Here is a 19021-nt window from a genome sequence, read left to right as displayed (position 1 = left end):
GTATAACATTCAACCAAACTGCCCCACACTTTTCAGATCTAGGGTAAGACGTGCCAGTTCGAAGCAGAAATTGCATGTACAAATAATCACCGCATATTTCAAGTAACTTTAATTGCTTACAAGAGCACTATAGATAGGAAATGTTATCCTCATTTTATATCCTGGACAGGGTGGGGATTGACTGCTGCAGATTCTACTAAGAAAGAGGCAGCAGAAGTGTGAAGGCAGATTTGCTTTTCTGCAATGTTTTATACTTACCTAAATAACATTTTCCATAAAATCTGAATAACCTGAGAAATACCCTTCCTTTCCTATTGATTATAACCCTAGCTTAGAGGTAGAGGGTGGTGATGGAGGGTTGTTTTTCTGACTGGAAGACTATAGTAAAGTAGTGGATCGGTGCTGGGTCGACTGTGGTCTATTATTTATAATAGACCATTCAGTTGAGAGCATAGGTAGCATAGCAGTAAGTTTGTGAATGAAGAATGTATTCCAAGAGGCATAGATAGAGGCCTAGGATGTGTTGAGAGTGTTTCCAGTGGTGGGAGAGTCTAGGACTAGAGGGCACAACCCCAGAATAAAAGGACATACCTTTACAATGTAGATGAGCTCTTTTAGCTAGAGGGTGGTGAATATGTGGACTTCATTGCCACAGATGGCAATGCTGAACCCGCATGTAACAGTTCTCAGGCTCCTATACCTTTTTCCTGGTGGTAGGAATGAAATGAGAGCATGGCTAGGGTATTGTGGGTCTCTGATGATGCTGACTGCCTTTTTGAGGCAGCGACTCTTGTAGATCCCTACGATGGTGGAAAGGTCAATAGCAGTGATGGACAGGGCAGTGTTCCCCATTTTTTGAAATCTTCTGCGTTCCTGGGCTTTTGAGTTGCCAAGCCAGACTGTGATGCAACCAGTCAATATGCTCTCTACTGTACACCTTGCCGATAATGGTCTCATGTTCCTCTCATCATTTTCTCTGCAATCTAACCTAAATACATGAAGTGGTGTGCCCTCAACATCAGCATTTTTCAGTTTGCAACCCATTTACTTCACTTCAAGTAGAACTATTCCTGTACCAGAGGTATTCAAGCCTTCATTATTTGTTTAATATCCGGTGTTGAAAAAATACAATGCCAATACAGTAGTGTAAAGGGCTTATATATAATTCTTGAACACAACAGGAAAACCGTGTGAACTCACATATATATATATACATTTAAAAAGTGTAGAAAAGAACTGCAGATGACAGTATATACTGAAATAGACACAAAGTGCTGGAGTAACTCAGTGAGTCAGACAGCATCTCTGTCTGAAGAAGGGTCCTGACCTGAAATGTAACCCATTCTTTTACTCCAGAGATGCTGCCTGACCCACTGAGTTACTCCAGCACTTTGTGTCTGTACTTTAGTTGCAGTTTTGAGAATATTCATTGCTGATGGGTTAATCAATTTAAGTCTACTTATTTCAGTGACCTTTATTATAAATGTCTTGTGCTCCTTTTCAGTTTCTACAGTACTCCGGAAATAGGATGTGTCAAATTTCCTGACATAAATCATTTCCAGAGAGATGCCCGTTATCATGTGTCATGACTCCAAAAGCAGTTTTAGGGATTTCCTGTGAGAATTGCGATATTCTTGAAACCGTGTTGGGAAGTAAAGACCCAAATCTTTTTTTAAATCCACAATAAAAAAAGTCAATGTGACTGGATTTCTCACATACATTGCCATAGTTAGTGCACTTAGCTAGTGGACGTATGCCAGAGTTTTATACATTCCTTTCCAATTATAACAAAAACATGAAAACAAATTAAATAAAAATCAATAAAGTGATTTATATTTGACTTTTAAAGCCAATGAAATACTTTATATCCATGTAGTACAACAACAAATATGATTACAATATTAGGGGCATCGGTACTTCAATTGCACAATTTGAAATGCATTTACAGTTCTATTTCAGTGTCCTGAATATGAATTGTTTCCTTTCTTCAATGGAAATAAGCAATTACTCACTGTGATTATAGTCCATGATATTCTAATTATCCAAATTAAAGTTAAGCCTACTAAGTTCCAATCATTCTTCATCAGTAATTGTTGATTACAATGAGTGTCTCTGCGATTTCTCCCTGTTCTGCCGACAGAACTCTGGAGGCTGGACACAACTCTTGTTCAAATGCATGATGAAACTTTCACTAAACCACTGCCAACCTTATGGCAGTGAAGCAGAAGGAACACAGAACCGTACAGCACAGGAACAGGTCCTTCAGCCCACAATGGCTGTGCTGAACATGATACCAAGAAGGACCCCTTCTTAAAATTTATGAAGAGAGTTTTCTGACTGTTGAAAACATGTATGGTCAAATAAGAGGGAAAAGAGTGGTGACACCATTACAATTATCTTTTAGTGGGCACATTTCCGTGGGTCCTGGATTGTGCTTTTTTGTTTGTTAGATAAAAGAAACAAAGAGAAAACAAAACATGAGGATTCTCTATTAAGTCCAGAAGTTTGTAACATGCCCAGGCAGAAGATGAGGTGCTGGGAGTGCAGGACATGTCCAGCCTGGCTGGTTGGGTATGTCATTCCGCAAGGTGAATGGTAGAGCCTTGGGGATTCTTGTGGTTGTGATGTTGTAGAAGGGAGGAGGGGAGCAGAGAACAAAAGAAATGGATTGAAGGGGAGAAGACAGGAAAAAAAGATTTGGTGCTGGAAAGTAAAAGGGGGTGAACATCGGCTGTTTGGCGAGCTGCTGCTATTTAATCTGAAACTTTAAAGTGGCTCATAGGGAGAAACTCAGCAGTTTATTTTGTTCAATAGGTGGGTTAATGTAGAATTTTTGTGTTAACTCATTAATCAGCTGCACACTTGGATTCAGTACTCAATGCCACTTCACAAGCTTCAGAGAAAGCAAACTGATTTTGGAATGTTTACTGTACATAATCCATTGAAATAAATAACTTCCTGAGTAAACTGCGACTTGCATCCAATATAACTAAAGAGACATTCAGTGTTTCTCATATATTTGTTAGAGGCAAGCTATTTTATGTTAAATTGCCCAGCAAATACTGGGTAATAAAATTCATTTTTTTATTTCCTGCAGATGAAATGTTTAGTGAATTAAGTGCTGGAAAATTCATTTCTCTCTCACTTTTTCACTCTTTTTTTTTTTACAGAGAAGGAACAACCATTATTCTCTGCAATCTCTGGTGTCATTTGTAGTGAAGGAAATGCCATACAAAATCCAGCCAAAGGAATTACCCAGTGCAAGTACTGTGGTAAGTGCCTTGAGGGGAGACACATTTTATAAACATGAGACTTGCTTAGATAACATTAACCGGATGTATACAGTCTTGGGATCCATGGAGAAAAATTACAAGACACAACTTCCTTATGCATAGGCTGCTGCCCATTTCCTGCCTCTGTACCGTGGTAGGTTTCCGCATAATGTAGCAGAAATACAATGCACTCGGAGCAGCAGAGGGTGCAACCCTTACCAGCAAGAACTAACATTTACACAATCCCTTGCACTCAATTCAAGATTTTCAATATTTAATCCTGTAATTCATAGTGTTTTAGATTGAATCATTTGAGATATGACTGATATCCCTGAAGAACTGAACATTATTTTTTTGTGTTTATTGTTTCCTGGAAAAACAGTATAGGGCTTTGTTGCCTGGCTTTATATCACAGAGCTCATTCTCCACACGTGTAATTCTTTATAATGTTACTAAGCTCTCCAGTTCCTGTTAAGTAATGTCACCTATTTTCTGCAAGAGAGCCTCTGTACAGCTGAGATGAGCCACGTGAGTGGCATCAATGCATGTCTTTGATTACCATTACACGTAATAAGTAAAAGATCTCTTACCAGTTATTGCACTTTGATCTGTTATTACATTGTAATAGCATTTATCAATGGCAGTGCCAATATTTCATTAATTATATTTAAAGGGAAATACTGTAAAATCTGAATTTTAAATCACATCGATATCCTTTCTCTCTTTTATAATGATGGTATTGATTTCAAACCAAATAAAAGAGATGCACTGGTACAGAGTGACTGATTTAAATTATCAGGGAACATATTTGTGATCTTTTTTTAATTTGCCCATACCATATTGCATTATTAATTGGACTCTGCTAACTGCATATTTTGCCTGTCCCATGACAAAACAGAATTACTTTGGAAATAGTTTACATCCAGCCAAATGCTAATCCAGCCAATTCTACCGGATTTTAATTTAGTGCAGAGATATAGCATGAAAACAGGCCCTTCAGCCCACTGAGTCCACACTGACCATCGATCACCCATTCACACTAATTCTATGTTATCCCATTTTTGCCTCCACTACCTACATATGAGGGGAAATTTTACAGAAACCAGTTAACCTACAAATCTGAATGTCTTTTAGATGTGAGAGGAAACCGGAACATCTGGAGGAAATCCATTTGCTCACAGGCAGAATGTGCAAACTCCACATAGACAGCACCAGAAGTCAGGATAGAACCCGGATCCCTGGCACTGTAAAGTAGCAGTTCTACCTGCTGCACTACTGTGCCACCTATATTCCTCCCTGTTGGTCACTGGCTTATTCTGCTTTACTTCACAGGCCATCCATGTCCTGCTGAGTCTTAGGACCCCAAGTCCACCTCTCCCACCCATCATGTACATTCCCTGCCCTACCGTAAAGAAAACTATCCTAGCATTACTGAGGTTCTTCTCCAAGTGTCAAAGTTGCAGCAATACAGTCGTGTTTAATAATAATCAAAACAACGTGCTGGCCGAACTGAGCAAATCAGGAAGCATCTGTGGAGAGAATAGACAGATGCCATTTTGGGTCAGAACCCTTCTTCAGAGTAGAGAACTGGAAACGAGAGAACATTTCATTTCTCCTCATCTTTCCTTAAATTACACACTTTTGACTCCATTTCATCTCAGGAAGTCAAGAGTATTATATTGCCATATGTCCCGAAACGGAACAATGAAATTATTTGCCACTCAGCCTTTGTCACTTACTGCATCCATCTGCCACTCACCCCACCTCACCTGCATCCACCAGGCTTTGCCCTGTTCCCACCTCTCTTTTTCAGCTTCCCCCCATCCTCCACATCAGTCCACAAGGATAATCTAAAATGAATTAATAATAATGCAGATAGATCCAGAGTCAAGAGTCAATGAGTTTATTAATACAGATACACGTATAATACACGTATAATACATCGCAGGGTCAAGTCACTGATTAGGTTTTCTACAGTGGATCCAACAGCATGAGGTGAAATCCTAGCTCAGTCGATCATGAACATAAGAGGGTTTACACTTTTAGACTTTAGGGATTCAGCACGGAAACAGGCCCTTCAGCCCACCATGTCCCTTCCGACCAGCGTTCACCGCCAACACTATCCTACACACTAGGGACATTTTTTATACAACTTACCAAAGCCAAACTTGTACAAACCTACAAACTTGTACGAAACCAGAGCACCCAGAGAAAACCCACACGGATACGGAGCGAACTCCATACAGACTACAACTCCGTGTACTCAGGATCAAACCTAGGTCTTTGGTGCTATGAGGCAACAACTCTACCGCTACAGCACCGTGCCACCCTAAATTCAAGTAAATCTGGACTAAACATCATGGCTTTGAAACATAAGAACCTAACTAGTTTGCCATTTACTTTCAGCGGATAAAAATCTGCTGTTCTTCTCTATTCTGGCCTGTGCATGTGTTAGAAACACCAAAGCACTGAATCTAAAGTGCCCCGTGAAGTGACCTCGAGAATTAGTGATGAGCAATAAATCCTGCGGTGTCTGTAATGTTCATGTCTTGTAGATAAGTTAAAATAATAATTTGCAATGTTTTTCCTTGTCTAGATAAGAACATCAGTGATTTGGGCCACACCTGACGCTTCACTTGCGATTCCCCTGTGGGTCATAATTCTAGCTGTACTAGTCGGTTTGCTGGTTCTGGCTATTTTGATCTTAGTCATGTGGAAGGTATGTTTTCAATTTCTTGTTTCTCTCTAATTGCAAAACACATTGTGCACTAAAACGTTAACCCATTGAGTATCCGACTGAATTAATAACACATTATAACATCCAAACCAATTATGTAATATACCAAATATAAAATGGCAGTAGACTCTAAGTAGTCCATGAAGGGCAAGGGCAATTTTCAATTTTTTTTCTTACCAATTATTAAAAAATGCACTGAACACCCACATATTATGAGTTTATGGCAAAAAAAGAGTGAATTTGGTTTGCCTGTTAATACTGCCAAAGAATACATTCAGTTCCCTGTGTTTTGGTATCATTAATATTGCAGCATTAATGGTGCCTCTATTTGAATATGGACTAGTGCAAGGTGCAGATTTGGCCGCACATTCGAGAGCACAGTCTGCACTAGATGGACACAGCAACTGGACAGCAACAACAATTGTTTCACCACTGAAAATGTCCCTCCATCTTCCCCACCCAGATCAGTTCAGGTCAGATAATGGGCACGGGCTCGTCTGGGGCTGCATTGTGACTGCTGATCATGGTGGGAGAGCTGAAATCAGACTGGCAGCCTGGATGATTAGTGGAGAGTGGGTGGGCTTCTTTAAATGGGACCAGAATCTTTGATAGTAATTGAGGATCATGGATAACTAGCACAGAAGGGGCCAGATTGATCAATGAAGATCATACTATCTTGCAGGGCAAGATTGAGAGGTCTGGTGGTCTACACTAGCACCAATTTTCATCTGATCTTGCTTTCTGTTCTTAGTGTGGATTAGGGATAGCAGAATGCTGAAATTAGCCAGAAAAAAGCAGTACATAGGGACTGGGAGAGCAATTCAAAGCCCCTTCAGCCCACAAAGGGCTTAATTAGGAAAGGAAAAATAGATTATGAAAGAAAACTGGCAGGGAACATAAAAACTGACTGCAAAAGTTTTTATATATATGTGAAAAGGAAGAGATTAGTTAATACAAATGTAGGTCCCTTGCAGTCAGGAACAGGTGAGTTGATCATGGGGAACAAGGATATGGCGGACCAATTGAATAACTACTTAGGTTCCGTCACTAAGGAAGACATCAATAATTTGCCGGAAATAGCAGGGGACCCTCTGGCAGGCATAGTCCATGCATTAGCCACCAACTGGTGTTGGGTAAAAATGGATTAAAATATCCCCAGGGCACCTCTCTGCTCCCAGAGTACTTCAGGAAGTATCCTGTGAAAAGTGGATGCTAGTACTAATCTTTCAAAATCCTTTAGCCTCTCAGTAGTTCCTGAAGATTGGCTTCTATCAAACGTAACCCCCTTTTTAAGATTCTGGGATTCTAGAGAAGTTTGGGGAATTACAGACCAGTTAGTCTAACATCGGTAGTGGGGAAACTGCTAGAGTCAGTTATTAAAGATGGGATAGCAGCATTGGAAAGTGGTGAAATCATTGGACAAAGTCAGCATGGATTTATTAAAGGTAAATCATGTCTGACGAATCTTATAGAATTTTTCGAGGTTGTAACTAGTAGCGTGGATAGGGGAGAACCAGTGGATGTGGTGTATCTGGACTTCCAGAAGGCTTTCGACAAGGTCCCACATAAGAGATTAGTATACAAACTTAAATCACACGCAAGGCATTGGGGGTTCAGTATTGATGTGGATAGAGAACTGGCTGGCAAACAGGAAGCAAAGAGTAGGAGTAAACGGGTCCTTTTCACAATGGCAGGCAGTGACTAGTGGGGTACCCCAAGGCTCAGTACTGGGACCCCAGCTATTTACAATATATATTAATGATCTGGATGAGGGAATTGAAGGCAATATCTCCAAGTTTGCGGATGACACTAAGCTGGGGGGCAGTGTGAGCTGTGAGGAGGATGCTAGGAGGCTGCAAGGTGACTTGGATAGGCTGGGTGAGTGGGCAAATGCATGGCAGATGCAGTATAATTTGGATAAATGTGAGGTTATCCATTTTGGTGGCAAAAACAGGAAATCAGACTATTATCTAAATGGTGGCCGCTTGGGAAAGGGGGAGATGCAGCGAGACCTGGGTGTCATGGTACACCAGTCATTGAAGGTAGGCATGCAGGTGCAGCAGGCAGTAAAGAAAGCGAATGGTATGTTAGCTTTCATTGCAAAAGGATTTGAGTATAGGAGCAGAGAGGTTCTACTGCAGTTGTACAGGGTCTTGGTGAGACCACACCTGGAGTATTGCGTACAGTTTTTGGTCTCCAAATCTGAGGAAGGACATTATTGCCATAGAGGGAGTGCAGAGACGGTTCACCAGACTGATTCCTGGGATGTCAGGACTGTCTTATGAAGAAAGACTGGATAGACTTGGTTTATACTCTCTAGAATTTAGGAGATTGAGAGGGCATCCTATAGTAACTTACAAAGTTCATACGGGCTTGGACAGGCTAGATGCAGGCAGATTGTTCCCGATGTTAGGGAAGTCCCGGACAAGGGGTCACAGCTCAAGGATAAGGGGGAAATCCTTTAAAACCGAGATAAGAAGAACTTTTTTCACACAGAGAGTGGTGAATCTCTGGAACTCTCTGCCACAGAGGGTAGTTGAGGCCAGTTCATTGGCTATATTTAAGAGGGAGTTAGATGTGGCCCTTGTGGCTAAAGGGATCAGGGGGTGTGGAGAGAAGGCAGGTACGGGATACTGAGTTGGATGATCAGCCATGATCATATTGAATGGCGGTGCAGGCTCGAAGGGCCGAATGGCCTACTCCTGCACCTAATTTCTATGTTTCTATGTTTCTATGTTTCTTGTTCTTATGTTTAGTGGCAGAATGCTGAAATTGGAAATAATAGTACATAGGTGAATACAGCACAACAACAGCCCCTTCAGCCCACAATGTCTATGCCGAACATGATGCCAAGACCAACTCCTATTTGCACCGCACCTAAACAATATCACTCCATTCCCTGCATATCCATGTGCCTATTCTAAAAGTCTCATAAATGGTACCATCATATCTGCCTCAACCTCCACCCCCTGGCAGCATATTCCATGCATTCACCACACTCTGTGTAAAAGAAAAATATGCCCCGCACCTCTCTCTCCTTTACACTTCACCTCTATCCTGTGAAAAAAGCTCTGACTGTCTCCCCGATCCATGCCTCTCATAACTTTACACACTTCTATCAGGTCTCCTCGCATTCTGGCATTCTAGATAAGTTTGAGTGGTTGACAGAGTGGTGTTTGTGGAGGGCAGGAGATTGGGGACTTTGGTGGGAACACAAAGGTGCAATCAGGTTGGATGGTGGTGATTGCAGTGGTTTGGAGAGGACAATCGAGGTGCAGTGGGGGGTTAGTACGGGTCTGGGAGGGTGGACTTGGCATCAAATTGCAAAATGATCTGCGTTGGAATGGTCAGACTCATCATGCAACGGTGAAAGCAACAGGTGTCCTAAACTTTCTGAGGCGTAACTTTCATCATTGTTCAACTTCTGTCAAGGAGAAGCTATATTTCACCCTCGTTAGACCTCATTTGGACTACGCAGTTGCAGCATGGGACCCATACACAAATAAAAACATTTCTTCCGTCGAACGTGTCCAAAGACAGGCAGCTCGATTTGTTACTAACACCTATGAGAGAGAAGCGAGTGTCACCAAACTTCTGAATTCTCTGGGGTGGAACTCTCTCCAAGACAGACGTGAAGCTCGCCGTTTGACCTGTTTTTACAAAATGTTAAATGGTCAGCTCAACATAGATTACAAGACCTACACCAAACCCAAACCAATTAGGGCAGACGAGGGCATTCGATCCAATTTGTGATCCCAGCTATAAAGACAGATGTGTACAGCAATTTGTTCTTCCCCGCACAATTAAAGCATGGAATAATCTCCACCCTACTATAGTTACCCAACCAGATGCAACTAAATTTAAAGTAGCTCTTTCTTCCCAAAAACCCTTTCTGGCTTAAATCCCTCCCTTCACCACCTCCAGTTTAAATTCCATTTGGAATATTTTGGACGACCAAGAAACCAAGAACCAAGGTATATGGATGCGCTTGCATTCATCGGATGAGGCACTGAGTATAGAGGTTGGGATCTCATGTTACAGTAGTTCAAATCATTTGTTTGGCCACAGTTGTAGTACTGGGAGCAGTTCTGGCCACCACCCTATAGAAAGATTTGGTTAAGCTGGAGAGGGTGCAGAATAGATTAATGGGAAATGTTTCCTGGACTGGAGAGTTTGAGTTATAAGGAGGGAGTAGATAAACTGGGACTGTTTTCTTTGGAGCGTTGTAATTCAGAGCTGAAATCCATCAGTTTTAATCCCAAAGAAGTCATATTTTATTAACACGGAGAGTTCAAGCGCATTTAGTGACAACTAATTTGTACTGAGTTGGTTAGAACAATTAATGGTTCAGAATTCGCTTCATTCTCGCTTTGATTTATGATAAAGCCTGTTTAAACAATCTTCAAATAATCCACAACCGCTTTATTAAATAGTGGCCACATTATGCAGAGCAACACTGGCATTTAAATTAATATTTTTACTGAATAAACATATAAAGGATTAGTAATTAATTTGTTAATTTCCTCTTTGGAATAAATTGACACATTTTATGACCATTAACAAAGAATTAAAAAACCTATACTTAAATTGACATAAATTCTCAATATTCCGGATCTACCATTGTCATGGGACTGAATGTTCGGATGTCACAACCTATGACTATTGTGCCACCTAGTGGTTGCAGCTGCAAATACAGGGGGATCAGTCTTTCCTCTGACCTTATACCATTTTAACAAATCTATGCTGGTGTTGTAGATATGGAGATTATAATCTTATGAAATGTCTGTTTTTATGTGAGCATCTAGATAACTCAGCATACAAGAGAGGACTGCAAAAATATTAACGTTGTATTCAAATAAAATCACGTGACTAATGTTTACTTAAGAAACATTTAGACCTAGAAATTCATTCTCGTTGTACTCATAGAAAATTTCCATAAAATACTTTTACTTTCTTGTATCACTCATACAAAAGTAGAGGTCAAGCCAACAGTAGAGCAGCATTTTCCTTGCAGGGGTACTTTTATCCTTATCTTTATGTCAGAATTTCCAGCATTAAACTCGTCCCAAAGATACCAGCAATCACATGAGGCCATTTTTAGCCTGTCAGTGTGATTTTTGGCATGATCTCCTCATCCAAAAAAAACAACAATCCTTGTTTACCTACAGAACAACCAGCTTTTAATTTAAAGGGCCATTCTCACCATCTTTAAAAAGGCCATCATCTTTTCCAGGCTGTTCAACAGCATTCTGCAATCTCCCTTCTTGCTTTGAACATCATTCATGTATAAGACCTTCTGTTGCATGTTACTGTGATCCAATCAGCATTTGTCTGCACCCACCTTTTGCTTCTATTTTTTGGAAATGAAAAATAGAATTGAATGCGTCTCAGGCAGCCAATGGACTCCTCGAGCCTGTACCACTTGTGAGTGAGCTCCACCACTTAGTAAAATAAAGCTGGTCCAATATTTGCCACAACAACATTTTCCCACTCTCTCCCTGTATCTCTGGATTCCCCCACAGTTCAAATGCCTGTCAGTCTCCATCTTGAGTACATTTAATGATTCTGCTTAACATCAATATTTATGGTGCCACGGTGGCGCAGTGGTAGTTGCTGCCTAACAGCGCCAGAGATCCAGGTTCGATCTTGAATATAGGTGCTGTCTGTACGGAGTTTGTACTTTTTCCCTGAGACAGGGTGGGTTTTCCCCGGGTGCTCAGGTTTCCACCAACACTCCAAAGATGTACAGGTTTGTAGGTTAATTGGCTTCAGAAAAATTGTAATTTCTCCCTAGTGTGTAGGATAGTCTTAGTGTTGGTGGGCCAAATGGCCTGTTTCCACGCTGTATCTCTAAAGTCTGAAGTACTTTGGGGCAGAAATCCAAAGGTTCACAAACCCCTCTGAGAAGAACTCTTCCTCATCCTGATCTTAAATGGCAAGTCCTTCCTGTGAGACTATGTCCCCTTGGTCAAAATACCACCAATGGGGAAATATCCTCAACATTGTCAACCTCCTCAGAATATAAGATGTTGCAAGAAGATGTGGAGGCTTTGGAGAGGGAACAGAAGAGGTTCACCAGAATGCTGCCTGGATTGTGGGGTGATTAGTTGCAAGGAGAAGTTGGACAAACTTGGATTGTTTTCTCTAAAATACCAAAGGTTGAGGGGAGACCTGAACAAAGTATATAAAATTGTGAGAAGTATAGATAGGGTGAACAATCGGAATCTTTTTCCCAGGGTGGAAATATCAAAGACTAGAGGCTTTAAGATAAGAGGAGAAAAGTTCAAAGGATATATGAAGGGCATTTTTGTTTTACATAGAGGAGAGTAGGTGCCTGGAACTTCTGCCAGGGGTGGCAGTGGAGGCAGATACGATAGTCATGTTTTAAGAGGCGTTTAGATAGCCACATGGATATGCAGGAAATTATGGGATGCGTTTGTATGCTGGCAGCGGAGGTTAGTTTAACTTAACATCATGTTTGGCATGGACATTGTGGACCTAAGGGACTTTCCTGTGCAATACTGTTCTTGGTTTAAGATCACCTTTCAGTCTTTGACAACCCAATAACTTTAAGGTCAATCTTACTTTATATATCAACCCCTTTATCCAAACAATCAACCCACTGAACTTTCTTTGCACCGCCTCCAATGCAAGTATATATATCCTTCCTGAAATATTAAGACAAAATGTGCACAGTACACCAAATTACAAGCACCAGTACAAACACACTAGTGTTTGTAATGTTGTACTAACATTTCCATGTTGTGATACAAATACAGGCCTCATTACTCAAAGTTATCCACCACATCCAACTCATAACTAGGTTTTTTTAAACCATGCATCAGAAAGGTTGGGCCTATCATGATCCCAAATATAGGCTTATATTTAAGCTTTGACAGTTCTCAAAGTCAAGATAACAGATAGCTTTACCTCCCAGCCTAAGACACATTGCAGGCTGCTACAGCTGCTCCATGTCACATCTCAGAGTTTAGTGGACATGTGTTCAGTGCTATTCACAGCTCAGACTGAGAGACGTGACCCTCTCACTTCCCCCATCTTGCAGACGCTGACTGAGGCACTCAACACTTCTGGTTTTTATAGTCCCTCTGGAAGGGGCGTGGCCTTCGCTCAGGAGCGAGAATCTCAACATTTTTTTAAACACTAATAACTCTTTTATTTTTAATCGATGGGAAAAATCCTCTTGTCCTGCGCAGCGGAGGGGGACTCTGAGCAAGATGGCCAAAAATCACAGCCGTAAGTGGCAGTGTTTTTTCTAAAATCAATTTACAGAACAACAGGAAGTGGTCAAGATCTGACTTTTAGTAACATAGATAGCCAGAAACAGGCCCTTCAGCCCAACGTCCATGTCAACCAAGATGCTCCATCTAAGCTGGTCCCATTTCCCTGCATTGGGGCCCATATCTCTCTAAACCTTTCTTATATGTGTACCAGTCCAAATGTCTTGCAAATGCTGTTATAGCATCTGCCCCAACCATTGTTGGAGACACAGCCTGGTTTGGGAATAACTCCATCCAAGATCACAAGAAATTGCAGAGAGTGTTGGACGTAGCCCAGACCATCAGGCAAACCAATCACCTTTCCATTGACTCCATCTACACGTTGCACTGCCTCGGCAAGGCCGCCAGCGTAATCAAGGACCAGTCTCACTTTGTTCACTTCCTCTTTTCCCCTGTCCCATCGGGCGAGAGGTACAGAAGTTTGAAAACACACACCTCCAGATTCAGGAACAGTTCCCACCTGTTATCAGGCAATTGAACAGTCCTCTCATCAGCTAGAGGTTGCTCTGAACTCCCACCTACCTCATTGGAGACCTTTAAACTATCTTTAATCGCACTTTATTGTACTTTAATATTCTAGCACTAAATGTTGTATCAATTATCCTTTACCACTGTGGATGGCTTGATTGTGTTCATGCATACTTTTCTTTGGCTGGAAATCAAGCAAGCAAAAGCTTTTCACTGTACCTCGGTACATGCTACAACATTAATAAACTAAATTAAACTGTTAAGGACCTTTTCTGAAAACCTCCCTCCCTCCCTCCAATCATTGCGTTTCTTAAAGAACCAGCTCCTCACTTAATCACAGAAGGGCGCTCGTGTTATGACTGTAATCCTTTGCGAGGAAAACACCTGATATAGCAGCTGCCTTTTTAAGTCCTGGTAGCTGCTAGATATTAAAATGTATGAATTGGTTAGCAAAACACTAACGCTGCAACCATGCATCAAGGTGACAGGGGAATGCAACAACACCATTCTCCTATCAGTTACAATGGAAGTTCACAATTCCCCTTATAGAACCAGCCATTAAGAAAGATGCTTATTTAACTCCTAACTGATTGACATTTGCCAAATAATGACCAAGATTCTACCCACCCATGCTCTGAGAAAACCACAGGACATTTTTATAGCTATTTTCAGAAGAAGCCAGGCCACAAGTTGAAAGAGTTGCAAGAAACACCGTTCTCATTCACAAACAAGATGATTCTGACGAAGGGTCTCGACCCGAAACGGAAACGCCACCTTCTCATGTTCTCCAAACATGATGCCCAACCCAACCTGCTGAGTTACTCCAGCACTTTGTGTCCTTTTGTGATTCACGATTCACAAGGGCACAGTTTTCAATGAACTAATTGGATTAAGATGTGTGGAAGTGGAAGGAATTAAGTGTCATGGAGTTTACAACGACAATGGAAGGGGTTTACACCAATTAATTTTCAAAGACAGGATTCTTTTGTGTTATAAATGAGAAGTTTGGGAACAAACTGGGGCAACATGAAAAAAAGAGTACAGGGAGATCCACCCATGCAGATGATAGTTAATTACATTGTTTGTGATATTCAGTTTTTATTTTTACCCTATCACAGGTACTTCTGTTCTCCTTCTCCACAACTTAATATACATTTCATTCCTAGTTCTGATGAAAGACTAACAACCTGAAACTTTAATATAATTACAAGGAACTGCAAATGCTGGTTTTTACCAAAGATAGACACAAAATGCTGGATTAACTCAGCAGGTCAGGAAAAAATGGATAGGTGACGTTTCGAGTCAGGTCAGAAGAGGGGTCCCAACCCAAAACGTCACCTTTCCATTTTCTCCAGAGATGCTGCCTGACTCGCATAGTTACCCCAGCAATTTGTGCCTAACCTGAAACTTTAACCCCATTCTCGATCCACAGGTGCTGCCTGACTTGCTGAATATTTCCAGCATTTTCGCTATCTCTATGGGAAATATTGAATTTGTTGTGATGCTAAGAAAAAGTATTTTTGCTTCATCGAGACCTTTAATTAGAAACTAGAGCTTACAGTGTTTGTATACTTCCAGTGCAATCACTCTGTCGTGGTGCAATTAAAAAAAACTAATAATCTGGCTCTGTTTCCATAGTTTGGCTTCTTTGACCGTGCTCGCCCACCACAAGATGATGTAACAGATCAAGAACAGCTTCACCCAGTAAAGGCTACAGATGCCTGAGGACTGATTATAGCAGCCTCAACGCCCCTCGCAGCGGATACTTAAAAATGTCTCCACACCACGTAAAAAACGCGTCCGTTTATTTGCTTTTGCTCGGCGTGTACAAGAAAACATCAGGAGGAAAGCAAATTTGAACAATGCAAGTTAATTGAGAAAATCCTTTGTTCCCTGAGTAATTAAGCATATCAAATTGTTTTGCAGGCATCATTTTACCTGGATAAAAGTAAATGGCCCTTGTTTCTACATAGAGGGCTGTTGTTATTTTTCGGTTACATTAATTACTTTGAGGTTTTTTTAAGTGCAGGTGCTGTGCACTTTGTAAATCAAATAAAAGTTGTGTCTTATTCTGAACAAACAGTAGAGGTCCACATAAAGTCAGAAATTTTCCATGTCACATTAGTCTCATGAGTGCAGATTTTTCAATGTTCTACTGCATTTCATGAACTATGCATTGCTGCCCTAGTTGGGCAGCTCACCAGCAATGTACTGGATGTAAGCAGCATAACATTTTGCAAACAAAAAGCAATTGTGCAGTTTGTTCTGGAGACACAAGGAACTGCAGATGTGGAAACTTGAGCAAAACATAAAGTGCTGGAGGAACAGGGCGGGTCAAGCAGTGTCGTTGGAAGGAATGGATAGGCGACTTTTGGGGTTGGGACCATTCTTCAGATTGATCCAGCCTTCTCCAGTATGAGGAAGGGTCCTGACATGAAAGATTGCCTGCACCATCCCTCCACAGATGCTGCCTGACCTGCTGAATTCCTCCAGCACTTTGTGTTGTGCAGTTTATTTTACTCGTTTGGCTTGAATTATTGGTTAACAAAGAACACGGAACAGTGCAGCACAGGAACAGGGCCTTCAGCCCACAATATCTCTGCTGAACTTGATGCCAAATTAAACGAATCCCTTCTGCCTGCATGTGACTGATATCCGTCCATTTCCTGTATATCCGTGTACCCATCTAAAAGCATCTTGAATGACACCGTTGTATCTGCTTCCTAGACCACAACTGACAAGGTGTTCCTGGCTCTCACCACTCTTTGTGAAAAGCACACCTCCTTTAAATTTTACACCTCTCACCTGAGTGCTATACCCTCTCGTAAGGGATTTTTCCACACTAGGCAAAAGAGTTTGATTGTCTACCCTATCTATGCCTTCCATAATTTGATATTCTTCCATCAGATCTTCCCTCAGCCTCTGATCCTCTAGAGAAAACAATCCATGTTTGTCCAACCTCTCCTTTTGTTAATACCCTCTAATCCATACAGCACCAGGGACCCGGGTTCGATCCTGATATTGGGTGCTGTCTATGTGCAGTTTGCACATTCCCCCAAGTGATCACATGGACTTCCTCTGGCAGAGCTGCAAAGTAGTGTGGATTTTCCGTATTTTGCACGGAAATACGATAAGAATACAGATGTATGGATTTGCTTTGTATAATACGGATTTTTTTTAAATCGGCCCGACTTCCTGTTTCATCTTGCTGCTAAAAAATGCAAGCATATAAAAAGTCATACTGTACCTCTAAAAATTATAGCATCTATTAATATTTTAAATTTCACTATCTGGATGATTATTTTTGTAAGCCTTGATCTGCCTGTCCCGCTACAGGTCTAAACAGCGCTGTCAGTTTAGTGCTTGGGAATTTAAATGAACAGTGCTATGGGTTCTAATTGTAGTGCTACCAGCTGGAGCGCTAGTGCCTTTACACATAGCGCTATGGGCTTTACACATAACGCTATGGCCACAGCGCTATGGGTCACAGACTGTCGGGGAGGGAGAAGGAGAGAGGGAATGAGAGGGAGGGAGGAAATAAGAGAGGGAGGGAGAAAAAAAGGGAGGAGAGCAGAAGAGAGGGAGGGAGGGAGAGAGGGAGGCAAGGTGAGGGAGGGAAAGAGAGCGAGGGAGGGAGAGGGAGGCTTCCAAAATGGCTTCTACATCATCATCTGGTGCTAAAAGCAGGAAGCAGCCGTTCAAACAGAAATATACAAAGAGATGACAATGAATGCACTGTCAAGTAAGGTGTGTAGAAGACATGTCAATTGGTCGCAAAGTTATGCATTCTTGTACTCTTACATGGGTATGACCGCACATTTAAAAAAAAAAAATTCAGCAAATTGGCACCGCGTAAAAATACTGATTTCCTCAGCAAAATACTTGGCAGCTCTGCTCTGGGTGCTCCAGTTTACTCCCACATTTTGTTTGTTGGTTAATTGACCTAATGTGTAAAGAGTGGATGGGAAAGTGGGATAACATAGAACTAGTGTGAATTGGATACTCAATGGACTCGGTGAGCTGAGGGGCCTATTTCCATGCGGTATCTGAAAACATCCCGTTAAATCTCCTCTGCACCCTTTCCAAAGCCTCCATTAGTTTCCTGTGATGAGGTCGATGAGAACTGCACACAATTAGGTTCAGGAGATATTAAAGATAAGATATTTTTGTTGTATGATTAAGGCTACATCTGTGAACAGATTATTTTGTCTTTAGTAAAGGCAAAATAATTAGACTACCAAGAAAGGAAGCAATTGCAACATAAATCATGAAACATGGTACTTCATTCTGTGGTTTTGTAAAGAATCTGCACTCATGATGTCTGGATATTTTCATGTGAATTAATTTGAAGTATGGTGTCATCCTACACTGGTAGTGGGAGTAACAGATTTTTAAACGTGCAATATTGTCTATATGTATTTATAAATTTCTGAAGCATGTTTACACTGGGATTTAGCCATACTGTATGTGAGCTTTACATGTAAGGTTTTCTAACAGTTTTACATACGTTTTATGGCAATACAAAATTTTCATCTGAATGAAATATTGATGAAGAACTCCATAACTTCTTCACAGTCATAAGCAATTTTCAGATGGGTTTTTTTTTCTAATTTACACGTGCTAAGTTACTGATATTTACAAAATTACACAGCTTCTGTGGAAAGTTATATTTATGGGTTCTGTATCATTTTGGAATATTCCTGATTTAAGTGCAAATTATCTACTCCAGCATTGGATACTGTTGTACTATAAATATAAATATAAATTGCAAATACATTATCATACCTTTGTATGGCCAACAGTAAGGTGATTTCATTGGATTTAACAATGCAGGATCACTTGTTATTGAGAAGTTGTACATTTTTTGACATTTGGAGCAAAGAATCCAATTCTCCTGATGTGATATTTTTAAATGTATTGTATATCTGATAAACCTGTGTCATATACTTTGTAATTCATATCCAATAAAATGGAATTGTCAGACTGCTATGTGCTTTTCATCTGCATTGCCTAATAAGCAGGTAACAGAAGAGTAGAGAGCTCCGCTCTATGAACTGTGATCTGCCAGTGAACTCAGTGGACATTTCTTCTTCTTGTGGTATCCCCGATAAATGTTATTGAATGCCTCTGATTGCTATCGGGTCTTCTGGTTTCTAAGGTTGTGACCTGAGTGCCCCCACTGCCTGGCAATGTCACTCCTCTTATGCTCGCATCCTTCCTGATGGACTCGGCAAACGGTTCAATAC

The 19021-nt window shown here is 41.0% G+C and overlaps 1 protein-coding gene across 2 annotated transcripts in view; it reads left to right on the top strand.

Annotated features, from left to right (window-relative positions):
- Positions 1–18762, top strand: part of itga8 (integrin, alpha 8) — a 238126-nt gene extending 219364 nt beyond the window's left edge. For both annotated transcript variants that reach the window (XM_055655720.1, XM_055655710.1), the window contains 3 exons: positions 3171–3272; positions 5869–5991; positions 15414–18762. In XM_055655720.1, coding sequence (XP_055511695.1) covers positions 3171–3272; positions 5869–5991; positions 15414–15500 — 312 coding nt within the window. In that variant the 3' untranslated portion in view covers positions 15501–18762. The remainder of the gene's footprint in view (positions 1–3170; positions 3273–5868; positions 5992–15413) is intronic.
- The last annotated feature ends 259 nt before the right edge of the window (positions 18763–19021 follow it).

Source organism: Leucoraja erinacea, chromosome 2 (assembly GCF_028641065.1).
Source record: "Leucoraja erinacea ecotype New England chromosome 2, Leri_hhj_1, whole genome shotgun sequence".
NCBI classification, from domain to species: domain Eukaryota; kingdom Metazoa; phylum Chordata; class Chondrichthyes; order Rajiformes; family Rajidae; genus Leucoraja; species Leucoraja erinaceus.
This window is presented reverse-complemented; position numbering and strand designations above follow the sequence as displayed.